The sequence below is a fragment of the Zonotrichia leucophrys genome, chromosome 8 (genome assembly GCF_028769735.1).
Source record: "Zonotrichia leucophrys gambelii isolate GWCS_2022_RI chromosome 8, RI_Zleu_2.0, whole genome shotgun sequence".
NCBI classification, from domain to species: Eukaryota; Metazoa; Chordata; class Aves; order Passeriformes; family Passerellidae; genus Zonotrichia; species Zonotrichia leucophrys.
The window spans coordinates 450,204-466,348 of NC_088178.1; the positions used below are offsets into that span (position 1 = coordinate 450,204).

Genomic DNA, 16,145 nt, shown 5'->3' on the forward strand with positions numbered 1-16,145 from the left:
GCGAGAGGGGAGGGAAAAGCCCCAAACGCGGCCCAAAATGTGCCGGAGTCAGCCCCGCCGGGCCGGGAGCCTCTCGGCGTCAGCAGCGATGACACACCGCGCCCCTGCCGTCATCGGGCCGCGTGGTATCCCGGAATGACAGCAGGCGCTGAGTCGGAAGGGACCCTCAGGGACACGGAGCCTGCACAGGACGCCCCGGGAGCCACACCCTGCCCCAAACGCCCCTGGAGCTCTGCCGGGCTCGGTGCCGGGACGGGCCAGCGTCAGAGCGGGCTGCAGCCAAAGCACTGCTCACCCGGCAGCGGCCCCGGGCCTTGTGCAAGCCGCAGCTCCCCGGGCCGGCCGGCGTTAGCAGCGGCTCTGTTACCGCCTGTGGGCAGCAGCGTTCGGGGAACCCTCAGGGCAGCGTGGGGCGTGGGGAAGCGGGGCTGCCGCAGGACGCCGAGCCCCGAGTGCCCACACGGCGGGCTCCGGCCAGGCAGAGGCCACCCCCGCGTGTGGGGCTGGGGAAGGCTGCCTGGGGACGCTGTGGACAGCTAACTGGGAGTACAATTATTGAAAGGTGAAGATTTTTATTAGTATCTAACAGGAGTTATAACAGTAAGGAAATTACAATCACAGTTACTGCTCCCTGGATGGAATGCAGTTGACATGAACTGAAACGTATTCCAAGCTGATTTCCCATACGGACACATGCTAAGGGGGATGGAGTGCAGTGGGGAAGCAGAGTGGAGACAGACTGTGGAAATCCTCGCAGGGAAGGGGAACTCGGTGGTACTTTGCAGGTGATACTTTGCATATCCTCTGTCAACCACAAGAGAAAGGGAGAGATGTCTTGCTGAGCCAACAGCTGTGGTGAAATTCCCCTCCTTCGTTAAAGCCCAATAATGATGTTAAAGCCCCCTCCATCCCACAGCTAAGTCCACCCCTGACTGGAACTGGAAGGAGCTCTGACAGCCATGGTCTGCGAGCACAAATACCAGCACTGCCATGGCTGGGTCACACTCCTGTCCCCCACACCGAGGCCCTGCTGCTCGGTGACAGAACTTGCTCAGCCACACGACACCTCTCAGTATCCCAGAAGAAGGGCACGCTGGACAAGCAGCTCGTACTGAAGCATGGTTTATTAATCACCTGTACCAAGCACACATCTGCTCAGCAATGGTGCGTGACGGATACAACAATTGACATCAAACCCGAAGGGAGGCACGTGGTTACAGGATCCGGCACAGCAGCAGGAAGTGTACTGAACCCTCTGGAAAGAACCTGGCTACAACACCGAGCTCAGGCTACCTTGTTACGAGGCTGAAGACCAGTGAGAATAAAATTAGGAATACAGCTAAGATTGGAGCTGACTTGTGCTTTGGCCAGTGATTTAAACACCAGGTACCCTACAACTAGGGTAGGACTATGTAGGTCGGTGCTACACCGAGGGTTATTGGGGACAGCAACACAGACCTGGAACCTCAGAGAGCATCTGAGGGGAAAGCCTCAACACTTGGGCACCTCAAACAAGCAGTAATCTGGAGATGAGGAAAGCCAGGCCCATCCCAGACACACCACAACAGGCGCCTTGGACTGATCATCATGCACACTTCAGATACAATCTAGAGTTAAGGAACTCAAAGGTTTTAGCAGGGCTAAAACTTGTGCCAAGACACCAACAGTCACTGAGACACCAGAGTGAGCTTCATCTTGATAGAAAAAGTCTTTGAAGGCAGAGCATGAGGAGTAACAATGCTTCTAAATGCTTCTAAACCTCCCTGTACCCCACAGCCTGCAGAAGGGTGGATCCAGTGACAGGACAGAGATCAATATCTTCAGCTCTTGCCAGGAGGAATATAAAGAAAAGCAGCTTTGGGCTTTTTTACCCAGCTCAGTGCTCAAGCCTGGTCAATGAACATCTGGAGAAAAATGTCTGGTAGCAGGAGTTTGCATCAGGAGGATTTATTTAGCCCCTGTTAAAGAAGCTGTACAAAACCCCAGCCAAACTCTGGTGGAAGAGCTGCCATGCTGCAGGAATAGGCTGTAGCTCCCCTCTGAAGATGAATCCTGGCCCAGCTCTATCTCTGATTGAAAGAATTCTGAAAAAGTCATGCTTGAAAGATGACAGAGCAGCTCACAGTCCTAGACAAACGCTGTGAGAACTCTGAACACATTCAAGTTCCATACCCGCATCCCAGCATCTCCCTGTCCCAGTGCTGCTGCCCGTGACAGAGCTCTCACCCTGCACCCAGGGGAGCTCCCTGGGGCCCCACTGGGCTGGCACTCAGCAGGGCAGGAGCTCTGGGGTCTGCTCCTGCCAGCTCAGTGCTGCTGCCAGGGTGGCATTCAACATGTCCACGTCTGCACCAAAGCGCTCTCACCTGGCTCAACCCGCAGGGACAGCAGCACTGCAGAGCTGAGGAGGGCAGCCAAGACCCAGCCAGACTTTAAACACTGCTCTCCACACAGGAAAAACCCTCACCCAGTTACCACTCAATTCCTCCCAGACACTAAAAGGTGCTTCACTCAAAGGACAATTAAATTAAAAGCAATGAATCACACACCCCACCTATGCAAAGGCTGCTGAACAGCTATGTACACCAAAGCAGCATCATTCCCAGAAAAATCTGATCAGCAAATCACACCTTAAAACTCATTGTGGGATTTTATTTTTTTTTCTTTTCCCTGGCAAGCCCACCATCCCAAAGGCAACAGAAGAATTCAGAGATTGGTCCTTTCTGAGGGAGTTTGGTAAGGGCCACAGTAGACAGCACTATAGACCAGCACAGAGAGCAACTCAGACTCAAGAAATGCTACAGACATTGCATCTCCTGACACACCACGCACAGGGCAAAAATCAAGAGGAACTTTTGAAGTGTAGGATTCCATCAAGTCCAGCATCAGCAAGATGCAAACAGTAAACTGCAAGGTAATTCAGGTATTATTCCAGGGAAGGTCAGGGATGGTTCAGGCAGCTGTTGCAAGTATTTTGTCTGAAGAAAAGAATTCAGGAGGGCTTTCCTCCTCACTAAAACTGGGACCAAGACCACAAGCCAGAATACACTGGTGACTCTCCAACAGGGCTGTTCCACACTGTGCCCATCAGGAGCAGACTGCCCACCCTGAAGGAGAGGCTCTGCTGGGTGCATGGGTTTGGGAATCCGTGGCAAACAGCCTCTGCAGAGCTGCCCCGTGGCAGCAGCTGACTGAGCAGAGTGTGCTCTGGGGCAGTGATGCTGCTCACCACAGTGTCTTCCCCAAAGGCATGTGGCTGCTGTCCCTGACACTGTGAAAGACCTTCTCCTGGCCAGTCCAGTCTAGTGACTGCTTAAGCCCTTTCCATACAGGATCTCAGATTGCCTCAAGCCCTTTTTGTAACCTTGGAAGGACCAAAAGTGTCAGTGCTTCTAATCTACAAGTCTTAATGGGTTAATGCAAAACCAAAATGCACAACACAGAAAAGCCAAGCGTGGGACCTACAACAGACAAATATTTGTTCTTATAAGACTCCCAAGGCAGGAGTCCTGCTGTGACACAAAGAATACTGTGTGCTGTAGCACTCCTTTCCAAAAATATCACCGAAAGAGCTTACATATCACAGATGATTTGGCATCAGAGCTAGGGAGCATCAGTGCCAGCACAGGGTCTGTGCTACAAAGATGAATCCACACGGCGGGGTTTTCACATCTACTCAGGCTACAAAGTGCTTACAGGTTGTGTTGGGACTGGGGCTGGCACTGCTCTGACCAGGTCTCCACCATCAGTCCCAGGCATACAAGCAAGCTCAGCTCCCCACAGGCATCACCCACACGTCACTGCTCAGCCCAGCATGGCTCTGCTCAGTCACAAGGACAGGGCAACCCCACAGGCTCAGCAGATCCAATTTCAGTGCCTCTCTCTGCTCTATGTCAGAAGACTCAAAAGTCCTCCTGGTCTGGTTTAGAGAGGATGGTGTTTCTGCTGCTTTATTTATAACAGTATCAACAAAAAGCAGGCAAGCCTTCCTCCTCCTCCAACACCGGAGAAGAGGATTTGGTTACAGGAGAGCTTAACACAGAAATGCTCTCCCCGGAGCCAAGGCCAAGACTTGGGTCTCACTTCCAATCACTGAGAAGCCGTGGCCCGGATCTGCCCCTGTCTCCCTCCTGCCCCCGGGCAGAGCCACACCCCTGTAAATGAGCAAGCACAGCACACACACAAGCAGCCCAAAGCGGCCCGGCCTCCTCAGCACATCACAAAGCAGCAGAAAAGTTTCAAAGCCCATTCAAGTCCTTTGCACCTCTCCTTCACAGATGACTCGGAAGCAGGGCTAGGAAGCTCTTTTACACATTCAACTGTAAAACACGTGAGGAAGAGGAGCAAGACAACTCTCCTGATTGTTGCTACTGCCTACAGCAAGTTTTGGTACAGATATCCTCTCTTATAGGCACTCAGTGGGTAAAACGTAGCCACAACAAACTTGCCATCAAAAATCTTTCCAGTCAGCATTTTTTGGGCAGCTTTGGAATCACCAGCATTTGCATATTCAACAAAGACCTGAAAGAGAGAGAGGAGAAGTAGGACTTCCAGTGCACCATGCCACTTGCCCCCTCCCACCTCTGCAATGGGGGAAACCATTCCTAAACAAACTTTTCCCCTCCATCCTTGGTTGAGCAGAGAGCACAGAAGCTAAGAGTTCAATCTCCAAACTGGGATTTCATCTCCTGCTCCTCCAGTTAGTAAAGTGGGAGAAAGTATGCTGGTGATCTATAACCTCAACAATTCCTCTCCCAGCCATTGGCTTCTCCTCTTCATTCCTTCCATTCATGCCAAAGCTGACTGGGCACTTCCCAGGTTAGGTAACCTTACATAACCAGGAAGGAAGCTGTGCTGTCCCTCAAAACAGCCATTTATTTTTAGCCCTGCCATCAGCCAGGAGATTTCCAGGCCCTGAGCAGCAGTCCTGCAGCACATGGAGTGTACATAGAACACACAGCTTCTTCCCCCCATTCACTTACTTGGCCTTTACCAGGATTCTCCTTTGGAATAAGCAAGGAAACCACTGGTCCGTATTTCTGACACTCCTCCCTTATGTCCTCCAGGATATCTGGGAAAGGAAAGAGCTCGTTGTCTTTCACTTTGCAAAGCAGGGTGAGCCAAGAAACAAGCAAAGGCGAGATGAACACATCAACAACACCTGGACAACAAATATTCCTTCCCTCTCAATTTAAAATAAACAAGCACCAGGTGACAGCAGAAGCTGACACTGACCTAATGAGACGAAGTGTGTGAAGTGAGGCTCAGGAATACAGACCCACAGACGTGAACCTCCAGCAGCAGGTTCCAGCAGCTAAAGCACTGGGGATTTAGGAGTGCTTGCTATGGCACTTGGAGGAGGGGACTGAAGGAGCTGGCACAATCCCTCTTTGTGTGAGCAGAACTGGGCCTTTCAGCTCGTGTCCCCTCTGGTTTGTGCTGCTCATGGGGATCTGACAGCACACAGAAACACAAATCCCACACTGTGGGGTCACCACCACGCTTTGGGAACTCCAGTGAGAAATTTTAGTTCTCTGCTGAGATCTTGGCTAAGTTCATTGGCAAATTTTTAAGGATCTCTGCTATTGGGCTTCCGAGTCCTGTACATATCCAGCAGAAGCTCAGAGCCACAAACACACTGGGAATTTGGTGGGCATCTAATCAAAGAAGAAAATAATTTTTTTTTTAAATCTGGGATTCTTCCAGAATTCCCTACAAACTCTGCTTTCTCTCTCAATCTCAGTCTATTCTCTGTTGGTGCAGTTGACCCCCTGCAATCAAAGCTCAGCTGGGCAGCTCTGTTTGCTGTTCTTGTGCCTATGAATTGGTCACCTGCTTGCTCTCACATCCCCAGAGCCACAGAAAAACAAAGTCTGTAAGACAACTCTGCTATATGGGAATTGCACCAACCTTCATATTCTTCTTCACACTGCAGAGAAGCATCACTTAGAACATTTAGCAGCCTCAGCACAGGTGTGGGGAGCATCACCAAGTCTTCAATATGGGGAGCTGTTGGACACCCACAGAATTAAAGAAACAAAGTCAATGTCAAAGGGGCAAGCAAAGAGGAAGATGACTCAATACACACTGTGATACTCAAGCACTTACTGCTCTCTGCAGAACAGTTTTGCTTGTCTCCACTATTAACTGCATTTATAGTCTGAATTCTCCATTTCCATCTTATCTTTCCTATGCACTGAGAGACTCTTCCAAAGGGTTCAGTGCACTCTGCAATTATTCTGATGCTAGCATCTGAAATTGCTTTTCAAATTAAAGCTAGAATTGTGTCTACTTAGCCCAGTCTCAGAAACTGATGTGATCTCAAGAGCTGTGCTACTTGAACAAACTACCCCATACGTATGGAGATGTGAGAAGATCAAAGGAATACTCTGCAACTGCCTCTCCTGTCACTGCTCCCAGATGAGCTGAAAGCAGGCTGGCCAGCTTCCCTAATTGCAATTCCTCAGCTGAACTAAGGCACAGGCCTCCTATCTCCTTAGAATATCTTTTAGTTCTTCCCTGAACACCATATAAACCTCCCTCCCCTCTAAATCCAACTGCAATCCACTGTTTTGAAGAGCACCATACTTCAGCTGCTTGAACAATGCAATGGTGCAGAATTGAGCATGGCCACAAGGTGTGTGAGCAGTGATCCTTGAAGGACTTCACAGGAGCAGAAATAAAACCCTCTGGGTGCTGGACATGGGGCACTTGGCTCTAGAAAACAAGCAGCTCCAGGATGGCCAGGAGCAGGGCAGCACAGATGCCACTGTGGGAGAAGGCAACAGCCAAGGAGAAAAGGCTAATGACAATCACATTCTGAGGATAATCACCCCTCTAGAAACCCAAAGCCACAGGGACAGTGTCGCTTCTGCAGAAAAAAAGCTTGATTTCATGTTCCTGTACACTAGTGACAGGCCATTAATGAATTTAAGATCTGGGCACCCAACTTGCAGTACTTGGAGAATGTTGATGTGTTTATTTGTTTTGGCAGCTACTGCAGCTGAACATAATAGCAGGACCTCACAGCTCTGCCACTTTACAGTGAGAGGGGAGAGAAAAGGAAAATGGTTTCATCTCTCCAGTCTGAGTCTTCTGACCATGGCTGCAAAGTGAGCTGTTATTTTCTAGGAAATACTTTCCCCAGCTAAGCACACAATGCCTGTGAGGAACAGTCAGATGTTGATCTCACAGGGCAGGAAGAGATGCAAGGCAAGCACAGAAGCTGTAAATCCCCTGCCTGTCATGGAAGAGCCCTCAGGAAAAGCTCAGAGTATTAAAGGCCTTATCAGTGCAGATGATGCCCAGACAGCTCCCAGGGGCAGCCCTTTGAAGGAAGGTGCTGTCTTCACACAACCAGGCACATTCCAGCTCCTAGTGCACCTCTAGGATTATTTGTAACCAAGACACATCAGATGAACTGAAGACTGAAAGAACATTTAAGTGTCACCATGGTCTTATATGTTACTCCTTTTATTTGCAGAATCATAGAATCATTTAGGTTGGAAAAGACCTTTTAAATTATGAACTCCAACCTGGCATGGCCAAGCTCCCCACTAAACAATGTCCCCAGATGTGCCACATCTACACATCTTTTAATGGGCATGGTGACTCCACCACTTCTATGGGCAGCCTGTTCCAATGTTTGACAACCCTTTCCCTGAAGAAATTTTTCCTAACAACCAATCTAAATCTCTCCAGGACAACCTGAGGCTGTTTCTTCTTGTCCTGTCTCTTGCTACCTGGGAGAAAAGACAGACACTAAAGCAAATCTGTCCTTTATTTCATATGAGTTTTTCCAGAGAGGGAGACAAACCAGCCCCTAGAACTGAGACACCTGGTCTTCTTGTACCCAAGTGACAAATCCATTTCTGGCAATCCTCTGCCCTAGGAGGTGCTTTCTGCCCAGCTCCTCTGCAAATGACAGGTGACACCAACCACACTGACAACACAGGAAAGAACTTGATGAACAGGAAAGTCAAGACTTAGCTGTATATGACAAGGAAAGCTATTCTCAGCTGTCCTTGCTCTAAACAGAAAAGCTGTGTCCAAGTGAAAGGCAATGACAGGTCATTTTCTGACTTGCTAGGAAAGCAGCAGTAAATGCTTCTTTGTGCAGACAAGCATATGTGCAAGTCTGTCAAAGAAAAGAAGCAGCAAAGAGCACTAAGCAAAATGGAAGCTGTTATATAAACTCCAAGCACTAACCACAGAAGCACCTTCCTCAGTACAGTCAGAGCTCTGTGTGTTTAAAACCAGCCCACAGGGCACTGCCAACACACAATTCCCTCTGTTCCAAAGCAGCACTGGCTGTGAGGTTCAGCCATGGAAAGCAGCTCTGATTAGAACAGCTCCAGCTTCTGAGACACATGTGAAGTCTGGAAACAGGAATGAGTTTGTCACCTTTGCCTGACATACAGAAATATCAGTATCTATAAGAAGTAATACTTAATAATCTTGGCTGCACCATGGAGCTTAAGAAAAGCAGGGCTAAGATTCAAGGGGAAATGCTAGCTCAGGCTGCAGCATTAATTCAGGCTTCAGAAAAGCTGGATGCACAGCTCCTCACTGGTGCTCCTGAAGGCAGACAAGCTCTGGAGAATGCTACTCAGTTACATCTGGACCAGAAAACAGGGAAGGACACAAGCCTGAACAGGGAGGTGTCAGCCCACCTTTGCTGACTGCCTGCAACACACATGGGGAGGTCTTGAGGAAACACCACTATTTTATTAAATCTAAGGGACAGCATTAGATGAAAGCCACAGTGACATCTGTCCATGATGTGCCACACAGGTTACTGCAGGCAGTCACTGCAGAACCAGGCTGCCACCACAAAGCACCTGTGCAGAGGCAGCAGCAGATGCCACCACCAGCCCATGCCCAAGGTGCTCACATTCCTGGAGATTTCTGAACTGGGAAACAGTTGGTGTAAGAAAAGCCATCCACTCACCATAAACAGCCCTGCACTCCAAATGCCCCTCAACAGTCAGAATGTTAGGTAAATATCCTGGTTATTTCTGTGCCTCACATGAATGTGCTGCCAATACACTCTTGGAGACAGAGTTTAATCAGAGTGCAGCTAGGAAAAAGTGACAGCCTGTGTGGCTGCAGGAGTAAGGCAGCACTGAGAGCACAGGCATCATCTGACCTCCCTCCTGTGGCACCATGGAGAGCTGGCAAGTGCCACAGAGGAGCAGCAACGAGGCCAGGCCAAAAAACAACACGTAATTGCCCTCTGTGCTGCTTCCAGCACAAGCTGAGAGAGTCCTGAGCAGGGGCCATAGGCACAGCTTACCAAAGGGAATGCTGAAGAATGGGCTGCATAAAGCCTTCTCAGCAGAGGCTCGTTTTCCTTGGTCACAATGAAGCATGCTGTAAGAGAAGACACCTTTATGTTCATGCATGTGACATTCCTGCACTGACACATTCCCCTCAGGCTGGAAGTTAGCATAGAGGAACACCCCATCTTTGGGGTGGTTATGGTACAAGGAGAAGAGTGGGGAGCACATCTTGCAATTTGCAGCTGAAGCACACCAGAAGGATCCCCTGAAAGCATTTTGGGTAGATGGAGGAGCAGGATTTCCTTCCTGATGTCTCTCAGCACCAAATACTGAGAACTGCTCACTTACAAGTCTACAAGGAGCACAACAAGTTCCAGCTCCACATCCTCAGGCCATTCATCCCACATCTCAGGCATACATGCAGTCTCATGAGAGTGATCACACTCCAAGGTGCTCCCACATCTTTTCTCAAATGGGGTTCAAAGCAGCCAATAACCCAGAGCTTGCCTGACAATATCCCTAACTTGGGTTTACCAGGGGCTCCTAATGCTATTTGTGCCAAGTTGTGTCTTCTTCCCTCTGTACCTCAGAGCACAGTGAAAACAACCCCCCTAGCAGACTCCTCAGGAGAGCTGCAAAAGTGCCTTTGAATCTTGGCAGCAGCGGAGAGCAGCACTTTCTGCCCCCTCCCTCATTTTTATGATAACAATCCCCAAAAGCAGCAAAGTCTGCGGTTTTCTCCAAATACAATCTCTCAGCTGCAAGTGCAAATGATCAACATCATGACTGACACTCTCTATGTGCTTACTCCAAATGGTGCCCAAATCTGAGGAACTGAAACATCTCTGCTAATGCTTGCGCTTGTTACCAGCACAGGGGGAGAGAAAAAGGGGAGGGGAGGAAAAAAGGGAAAGGGGAGGAAAAAAAAGGGAAGGGGAAAGGGGAGGAAAGGGGAGGGAAAAAAAGGGAAGAGGAAAGGGGAGGAAAAAAAGGAAAGAGGAAAGGGGAGGAAAGGGAAGAGGAAAGGGGAGGAAAGGGGAGGAAAGGGGAGGAAAAAAAAGGGAAGGGGAAAGGGGAGGAAAGGGGAGAAAAAAAGGAAAGGGGAAAGGGGAGGAAAGGGGAGGAAAAAAAGGGAAGGGGAAAGGGGAGGAAAAAAAAGGAAAGGGGAAAGGGGAAAGGGGAAAGGGGAAAAGGAAAAGGAAAAGGAAAAGGAAAAGGAAAAGGAAAAGGAAAAGGAAAAGGAAAAGGAAAAGGAAAAGGAAAAGGAAAAGGAAAAGGAAAAGGAAAAGGAAAAGGAAAAGGAAAAGGAAAAGGAAAAGGAAAAGGAAAAGGGGAGGAAAGGGGAGGAAAAGGAAAAGGAAGTGTTAGGTGTGGGCTCAAAGTTGCTAAGAGCAAGGCTTGACTTTACAGAGCATATCCTTAAAGAACAGTTATCAAATATGCTGCAGTACCTTTTGATAAGGTCTCTGAGGTGATAAGCTGGAATGGCTGAATTAACCACCCCCTCACTGGCAAATATGCGATCAATGATGGCAGAACTGTTTGTCTGGGAAGAAAAAGAAACAGTGATTAGGGAGGTAAAACCAGACTGTGCAAAGCTTGCCATACCCCATCATTTTGCAGAGTGCATGCAGAGGGCTGTGGCTCTCTGGGGTTTTGTGAGAGATCCCCAATGCCCAAGCCTCACACGTTAAACTAGCAGGCTCACATCAAATCAACTTTTTCCCATTTGCCAGCAAAAGCTGGAAATTTCCACATGCAAGAAACTTTTCTGTTGCAGTGGAGATTCTGATGCTGAAAGGATACTCCTTTTGGGAAGAGGAGCACAAAAAGTTACTGCACGCAGAACAGAGGACAGGCAGGTTCCAGGCTCACAATACAGAGCTTTCCTCTTGTTTTCTCAGGATACAAACTTAGAAGAAGATCCCCAAATTACAGCTAACATTAAACTAAACCCAGCAAATAATTCCTCTGCCATTGTGCTGCTGAACTAGCTGACAGTCATCAGGCATTGGTTTTGTTCTTCCTCCTATGCCACAACTACAGCCAGCACAGCTTGCCTACCAAATCTGGGCAAGACCCAGGCTCCAAACAGAGACTCCTGGAACACCCCTATTTCATAACCTGAACACAAGCAGCATTCAGACAAGCCAGCCCCATGGGGCAGGTGGGTCTTTAAGGCTCAGGAATCTTAATTCTCAAGACAATAGGATTAGATAAACATCCTGGAAACACTACCTAGTTGCCAGGTGCTAGCTCACAAATCCAGATTATAAACAAGAGGCAGAAGGATTAATTTGGTGCAAGCAAGAACTGTCTCACCTTCCATTCCTGAGATTGGACTGTATGTTTCAGTTTCATTCCTGAGAACATTTCCAGTAAAACGATTCCCAGGCTCCACAGATCCACAGCAGAGGTACACTCTGTCTCACTCTGGAGCCCTGCCTGTGCCAGGCAGTTCTGCAGCTCTGCCTCTGGAGCCCGATACCCGTCTGTTTGAATGTATTTCACATCCTACAGGAGACAAAACACAGGGGAAAAGTTGATTTTCCACACTCAGGTTCTCCACTCTATCCTTAAATCAGTTCTGATATCCTTCCAAAGGGGTCTCCAAAACACTATTGCTAAATTGACAGAAAGCATTGTAGAGCCAGTTGTGCAAGGCAGGCAGTTCAGCTCCCTATACTGCTGTGCTGAGGGAAAAGCAGGACTGTCTGGAAGAAAAACATCTCCCAGCAAAGCAGCACTAACATGTGACCTCTGAAACACAGCACTGGCAGGAAGGGGCTGGGTGTCCCTGGGGACTGGCCCTTCAACCTCTCCTACATGCAGATGATGCTAGAAAATTTGGAATAAGGGTTGAACACCCCCAATATGCTCCCACACGGGAACAGCCCTGGCTGAGCAGGGAGCACCAGGAGCTGCTGCCATTGCTCAGGTGCTCATGTTCTCTGGAAGCAAGCAGCTGGAATGCTCAGAGAAGGAAATCATCAGTGGCACTCTCCATGCCCCTCTTCCATCTGCCCTTGAAGCCTCAGGCGCTGCACAATCAGCACCTGCCCAGCTGCTGTGGCTGGCACAGTGAGAGGAAATGCCCACACTGGAGCTGCCTGCTCCAAGGAAATGAGGGAATTATAGAGGGGCTGCTCTGAAGGCTCCAGTCCAGTGTCCTGCCAGCAGGCAGTACCTGCTCAGTCAGCTGTGGCTTTGCCCAGCCAAGTCTTCTAAGTGTCCAAAGACAAACTGCTGGGTCTTTTCAACATGTGGGGCCTCTTTTTAGACACACTGATGCAACACAAGGAATGACAGAAGAATATGCAAGCCTCCTTCCTTCTGGATAAGGCACAGGATTAGGAATTCTTACCATGGGAATATATTCAGACCAAGATTATGTGGTTCTCTGACTGAAAATAAAGTTTACAGAAGACATCTTCCAGCAACAGAGCTCAAAAGTGGTTTATGAACCTAAAAATGATACACAAATTGCTCATCCTTGTCCCTCCTCCTATCAGTAGGGAGCAGAACCTCCAGCATGGCAACAGAAGCAGCTTGGCAGGTCCCCAAAAAACATTTAGAGATAGAGAAAACACTGTGATCAATGGCACCAGCAAAAAGAGAGAGGGAATTTCACTCCTACCACCTAAAGCATTTTGAGAGCTCTAAGAGGTTGAAACTTTGCTCTGTGTACAACCATTCCCTGTTAAACAGCAATGGCAGGAAATTTTGTGTAAGGATAAGCTTGGCATAAATAAAAGTAGCATGGTCTTTGACTCAGATAAGGAAATTATGCATGCAGGCTGTGGCCCAAGGCAGGGGTGGGGACAGGACTCTGGTACCTGGTGCACATTCAAAGCAAGGTCAGAAGGTTCACACATACAACCAGCGTGGTTTTGAGAAAGGGCAAAGGAAACTCAGCCCAAAGAAAGCAGACTGGAAGAAACCAAGGAAGCAAATAAAACACCCCATCAAATATTATGAGGCAACTCACACAGCAAGCAGCAAAACACAGACCTGAATTAAATAAAAATACCTGCATAAGACACAGGACACCAGGAGTGTGTATTTTGCTGACAGACAGCAACAGATTACCACCAGAAACTCAGCCAAGAATGGGGGAGAACTGAAGACAACACGGGGGAGTTAAGAAGTCCAAACATTAAAAACAACTCCTGTACCAAAGAATTCAGAGATAGGTCACCCACACAACCCCCTGATATTCACAATCAGTGGGCTGTGCTGTCAATCCCAGGTAAACCAGTAAAAAAGTGTATCAATTTAAAACTGCTAAGTGGGTAAAGTGCATGGAATAGGGACAAACCAGGACACACCAGGACACTGTAGGAAGGCACAGAAAAAATTGCCATCTCTCACCCAGTGATTAAAGGCAAGTGTGCTGCAAGGTTACCTGATGGAAAAGCTTTACTGAGACTCCTCACAGGCCGCTACTGAGAGAGGGAGGAGTGAAAGGAAGATCTATCAAGCCAACAGCAGAATAATCCTGAGGCTCTTTGCTTCCATCAGAAGCCGTGGAAGAGAGGAAAATGGGCAAGGACAAACAACTCAGTAGCACCAAAACAAAAGTGACAGCAAGGAGATGGAGCAGGAGACCAGCAAATGGGACAAAGAGTACAACAGACACTGCCCACCCAGGACCAGACCATGGACTTTTGATTCGTGTGGGAAAGAAACATCCAGACTTCCTGAGGAAGGGAGGCTGCTCAAGATAGGGTGAAAGTAAAGGCAAGCACAAGGACACTGCCAGAGATAACACATTTGGCCAGGGAGGCTGATGGCAAAGCCTGGATTAATACAACACATGGTAAGGGATGATAAAAGGGAATTCTACATTTCTGGGTGCTCCCAGTCGTCTGACCACATAAAAACGAGCAAACCTTCCAGGAAGCTGAAACACCACTTTTCTCAGTGCATCATTAACATTGGAATTTGTAGCACAAAGGCTAAGACATCAACAGAAACCAGAGACATGCAAGCAGAATGGAAACACAGCTTCAGTCTCTGGGGCAGACATAACTTCAGCCTTCCCAGTTAACCCTCAGCACCAGCTCAGCTCCTACTCTGATCAGGTCACTTGGAAAACACCACAGAGCCACACAATTCAACACAGAGCCATCTTGCCTCAAGAGTAGCACATTCCAAACCTGATTCCCCTCTTTGAAGCTAAGTCCAAAGTCAATGAGCTTAAAGCACTCCTCCTCTGCACTCCACAGGATGTTGCGTGGCTTGAGGTCTGCGTGCACATAGCCTTTGTGGTGCAGGAAAGCCAGGGCTTCCAGGACATCCCGGGCACAGTGCTGGATCATCCACATGGAGCAGCCCTGGTTGCTGGAGTGCAGCAGCAGCTCGGACACGCTGATGTCCAGCAGCTCCAGGAGCAGACAGCGGGACGGGCCGTTGGCAGAGTAGTGGTTGGTGAACACGCCATAGAGTGTCACTACAACGAGACACGGGGACAGGCGTGGGTAAGGAGCAGCAGCCAGCACCTGCCACTGCTCCTCACCACAACAGCAGCTCGGATGGTTTGTAACGGTGATGCTCAGAGAGATGGAGAACCAGGGAGGAAGAAGCAAGGGAAAAGCATTTCACCCCTCTGAGCTTCAGAGGACAGGCTGGTCCCACAACACTGCTACAGTGACAGGGCTGAGCGCTCCTGTTCAGAAGGACAGTCTCTGGGACATGGATGAGCACATCCCAGTGGGCAAACTGGACACTGTGCCACTCTTTAGAGACCTGTCACTCTCACCCAGTGACAGACAACCTTTGCAGAGTGGGAACCCATGTGCTGTCTGGGTGTCCAGGCATTCAAAAGCATTTCAGGCCAACAAAAAATATCAGTGGTGGGTGAACTTTGGCACTTCCAGCAATCACCTCTGACACATAGCTTCCTCCCTTCCCCGGCCCATTCCCACCAAGGAAGGCAGCCCTGGAGCTGTAGTGCAGTGGGAACACACCGTCCCACAGCTGTCCCGCAGGGATCCCAGTCCTTGCTGGGGTCCGGCACCCTGGCCACAGGAGGGCTCCAGGGTACCCCGCCTGCAGGGACCCCTCTGCCCATCCCTCCTGCCCACCCTGGAGATGTCACTGCAGAGCCCCCACCCGGGGAAGGAGTGGGGTACCCAGGAGCACTCACTGCAGGGAAGCGTCCAGGCGAGGGGCCCTGGAATCTGCCCACCCAGGGGTGCCAATCCGAGGGGCACACTGGCCTGGGGATGCGTCTGGGGGCATCCTGTATTCCCAAAGCAGTCGGGAGCTCCCTTCCCTGGCTGCGAGGGCGGTCTGGAGACACCCGTTCGGCAGGGGGAGCCTGCCCTGGGGGTGCTCTAGGGACCGAGGTGCCCGAGCAGGGTGTGGGGGATCGGGGCAGGGGTGCGGGGGTGCCGTTACCGATGTTGCGGTGCCCGCGGAGCTGCTCGAGCGCGGCGCGCTCCTTGCGGAACCCGTACTCGGCGCAGTCGGCGGCGGGCGGGCGGGCGCCGGGGCGGCGAGCGGGTCCGGGCCGCGGCCCCGGGGGCGGCACGAACTCCTTGACGGCGCCGGGGGGAGCCCGGGGATCCCCGCAGCAGCGCACCCGGTACACCGAGGCCGAGGAGCCGCTGCCCAGCGGCGCCTGCACCTCCCACAGCCGGCCCAGCGCCTCCAGCAGCGGCGGCGCCGCGCCCCACGCGCACCCCGACATGGCGCCGTCCCGCCTCACATCGCCGTCCCGCCGCGGCCCCGCCGCTGCCCCGGCACCGGCCCCGGCCCCAGCCCCGGCCGCCGCCGCGCTCCGGCCGCCATGACACCGGAAACGGGGCGGCACGGCAGCGGCGCCGCCCTCGGCGGGGCGGGGCCCTCGGCCCGGGAGCC

At 50.5% G+C, this 16,145-nt stretch overlaps 1 protein-coding gene across 1 annotated transcript; it reads right to left on the minus strand.

Annotated features, from left to right (window-relative positions):
- Positions 1 to 1,106: 1,106 nt before the first annotated feature.
- UHMK1 (U2AF homology motif kinase 1) lies at positions 1,107 to 16,064 on the minus strand. The gene is made up of 8 exons (XM_064719531.1): positions 15,684 to 16,064; positions 14,441 to 14,733; positions 11,604 to 11,795; positions 10,733 to 10,827; positions 9,296 to 9,372; positions 5,911 to 6,009; positions 4,983 to 5,071; positions 1,107 to 4,521 (listed from the first exon to the last, which is right to left on the minus strand). The coding sequence occupies exons 1-8, from the start codon at positions 15,973 to 15,975 to the stop codon at positions 4,375 to 4,377; spliced, it is 1,284 nt and encodes a 427-aa protein (XP_064575601.1). The 5' UTR covers positions 15,976 to 16,064; the 3' UTR covers positions 1,107 to 4,374.
- Between the last annotated feature and the right edge of the window lie 81 nt (positions 16,065 to 16,145).

Bases quoted from the DNA above. Each gene is read 5' to 3' on its own strand.
- UHMK1 (XM_064719531.1), bottom strand. From the start codon at position 15,975: ATGTCGGGGTGCGCGTGGGGCGCGGCGCCGCCGCTGCTGGAGGCGCTG. The intron at 6,010-9,295 runs GTAAGCTGTGCC...GGTGTCCAACAG, and splicing joins ATTCTTCAGCATTCCCTTTG to CTCCCCATATTGAAGACTTG. The intron at 4,522-4,982 runs GTAAGTGAATGG...TCTCTCTTTCAG, and splicing joins AGAATCCTGGTAAAGGCCAA to GTCTTTGTTGAATATGCAAA.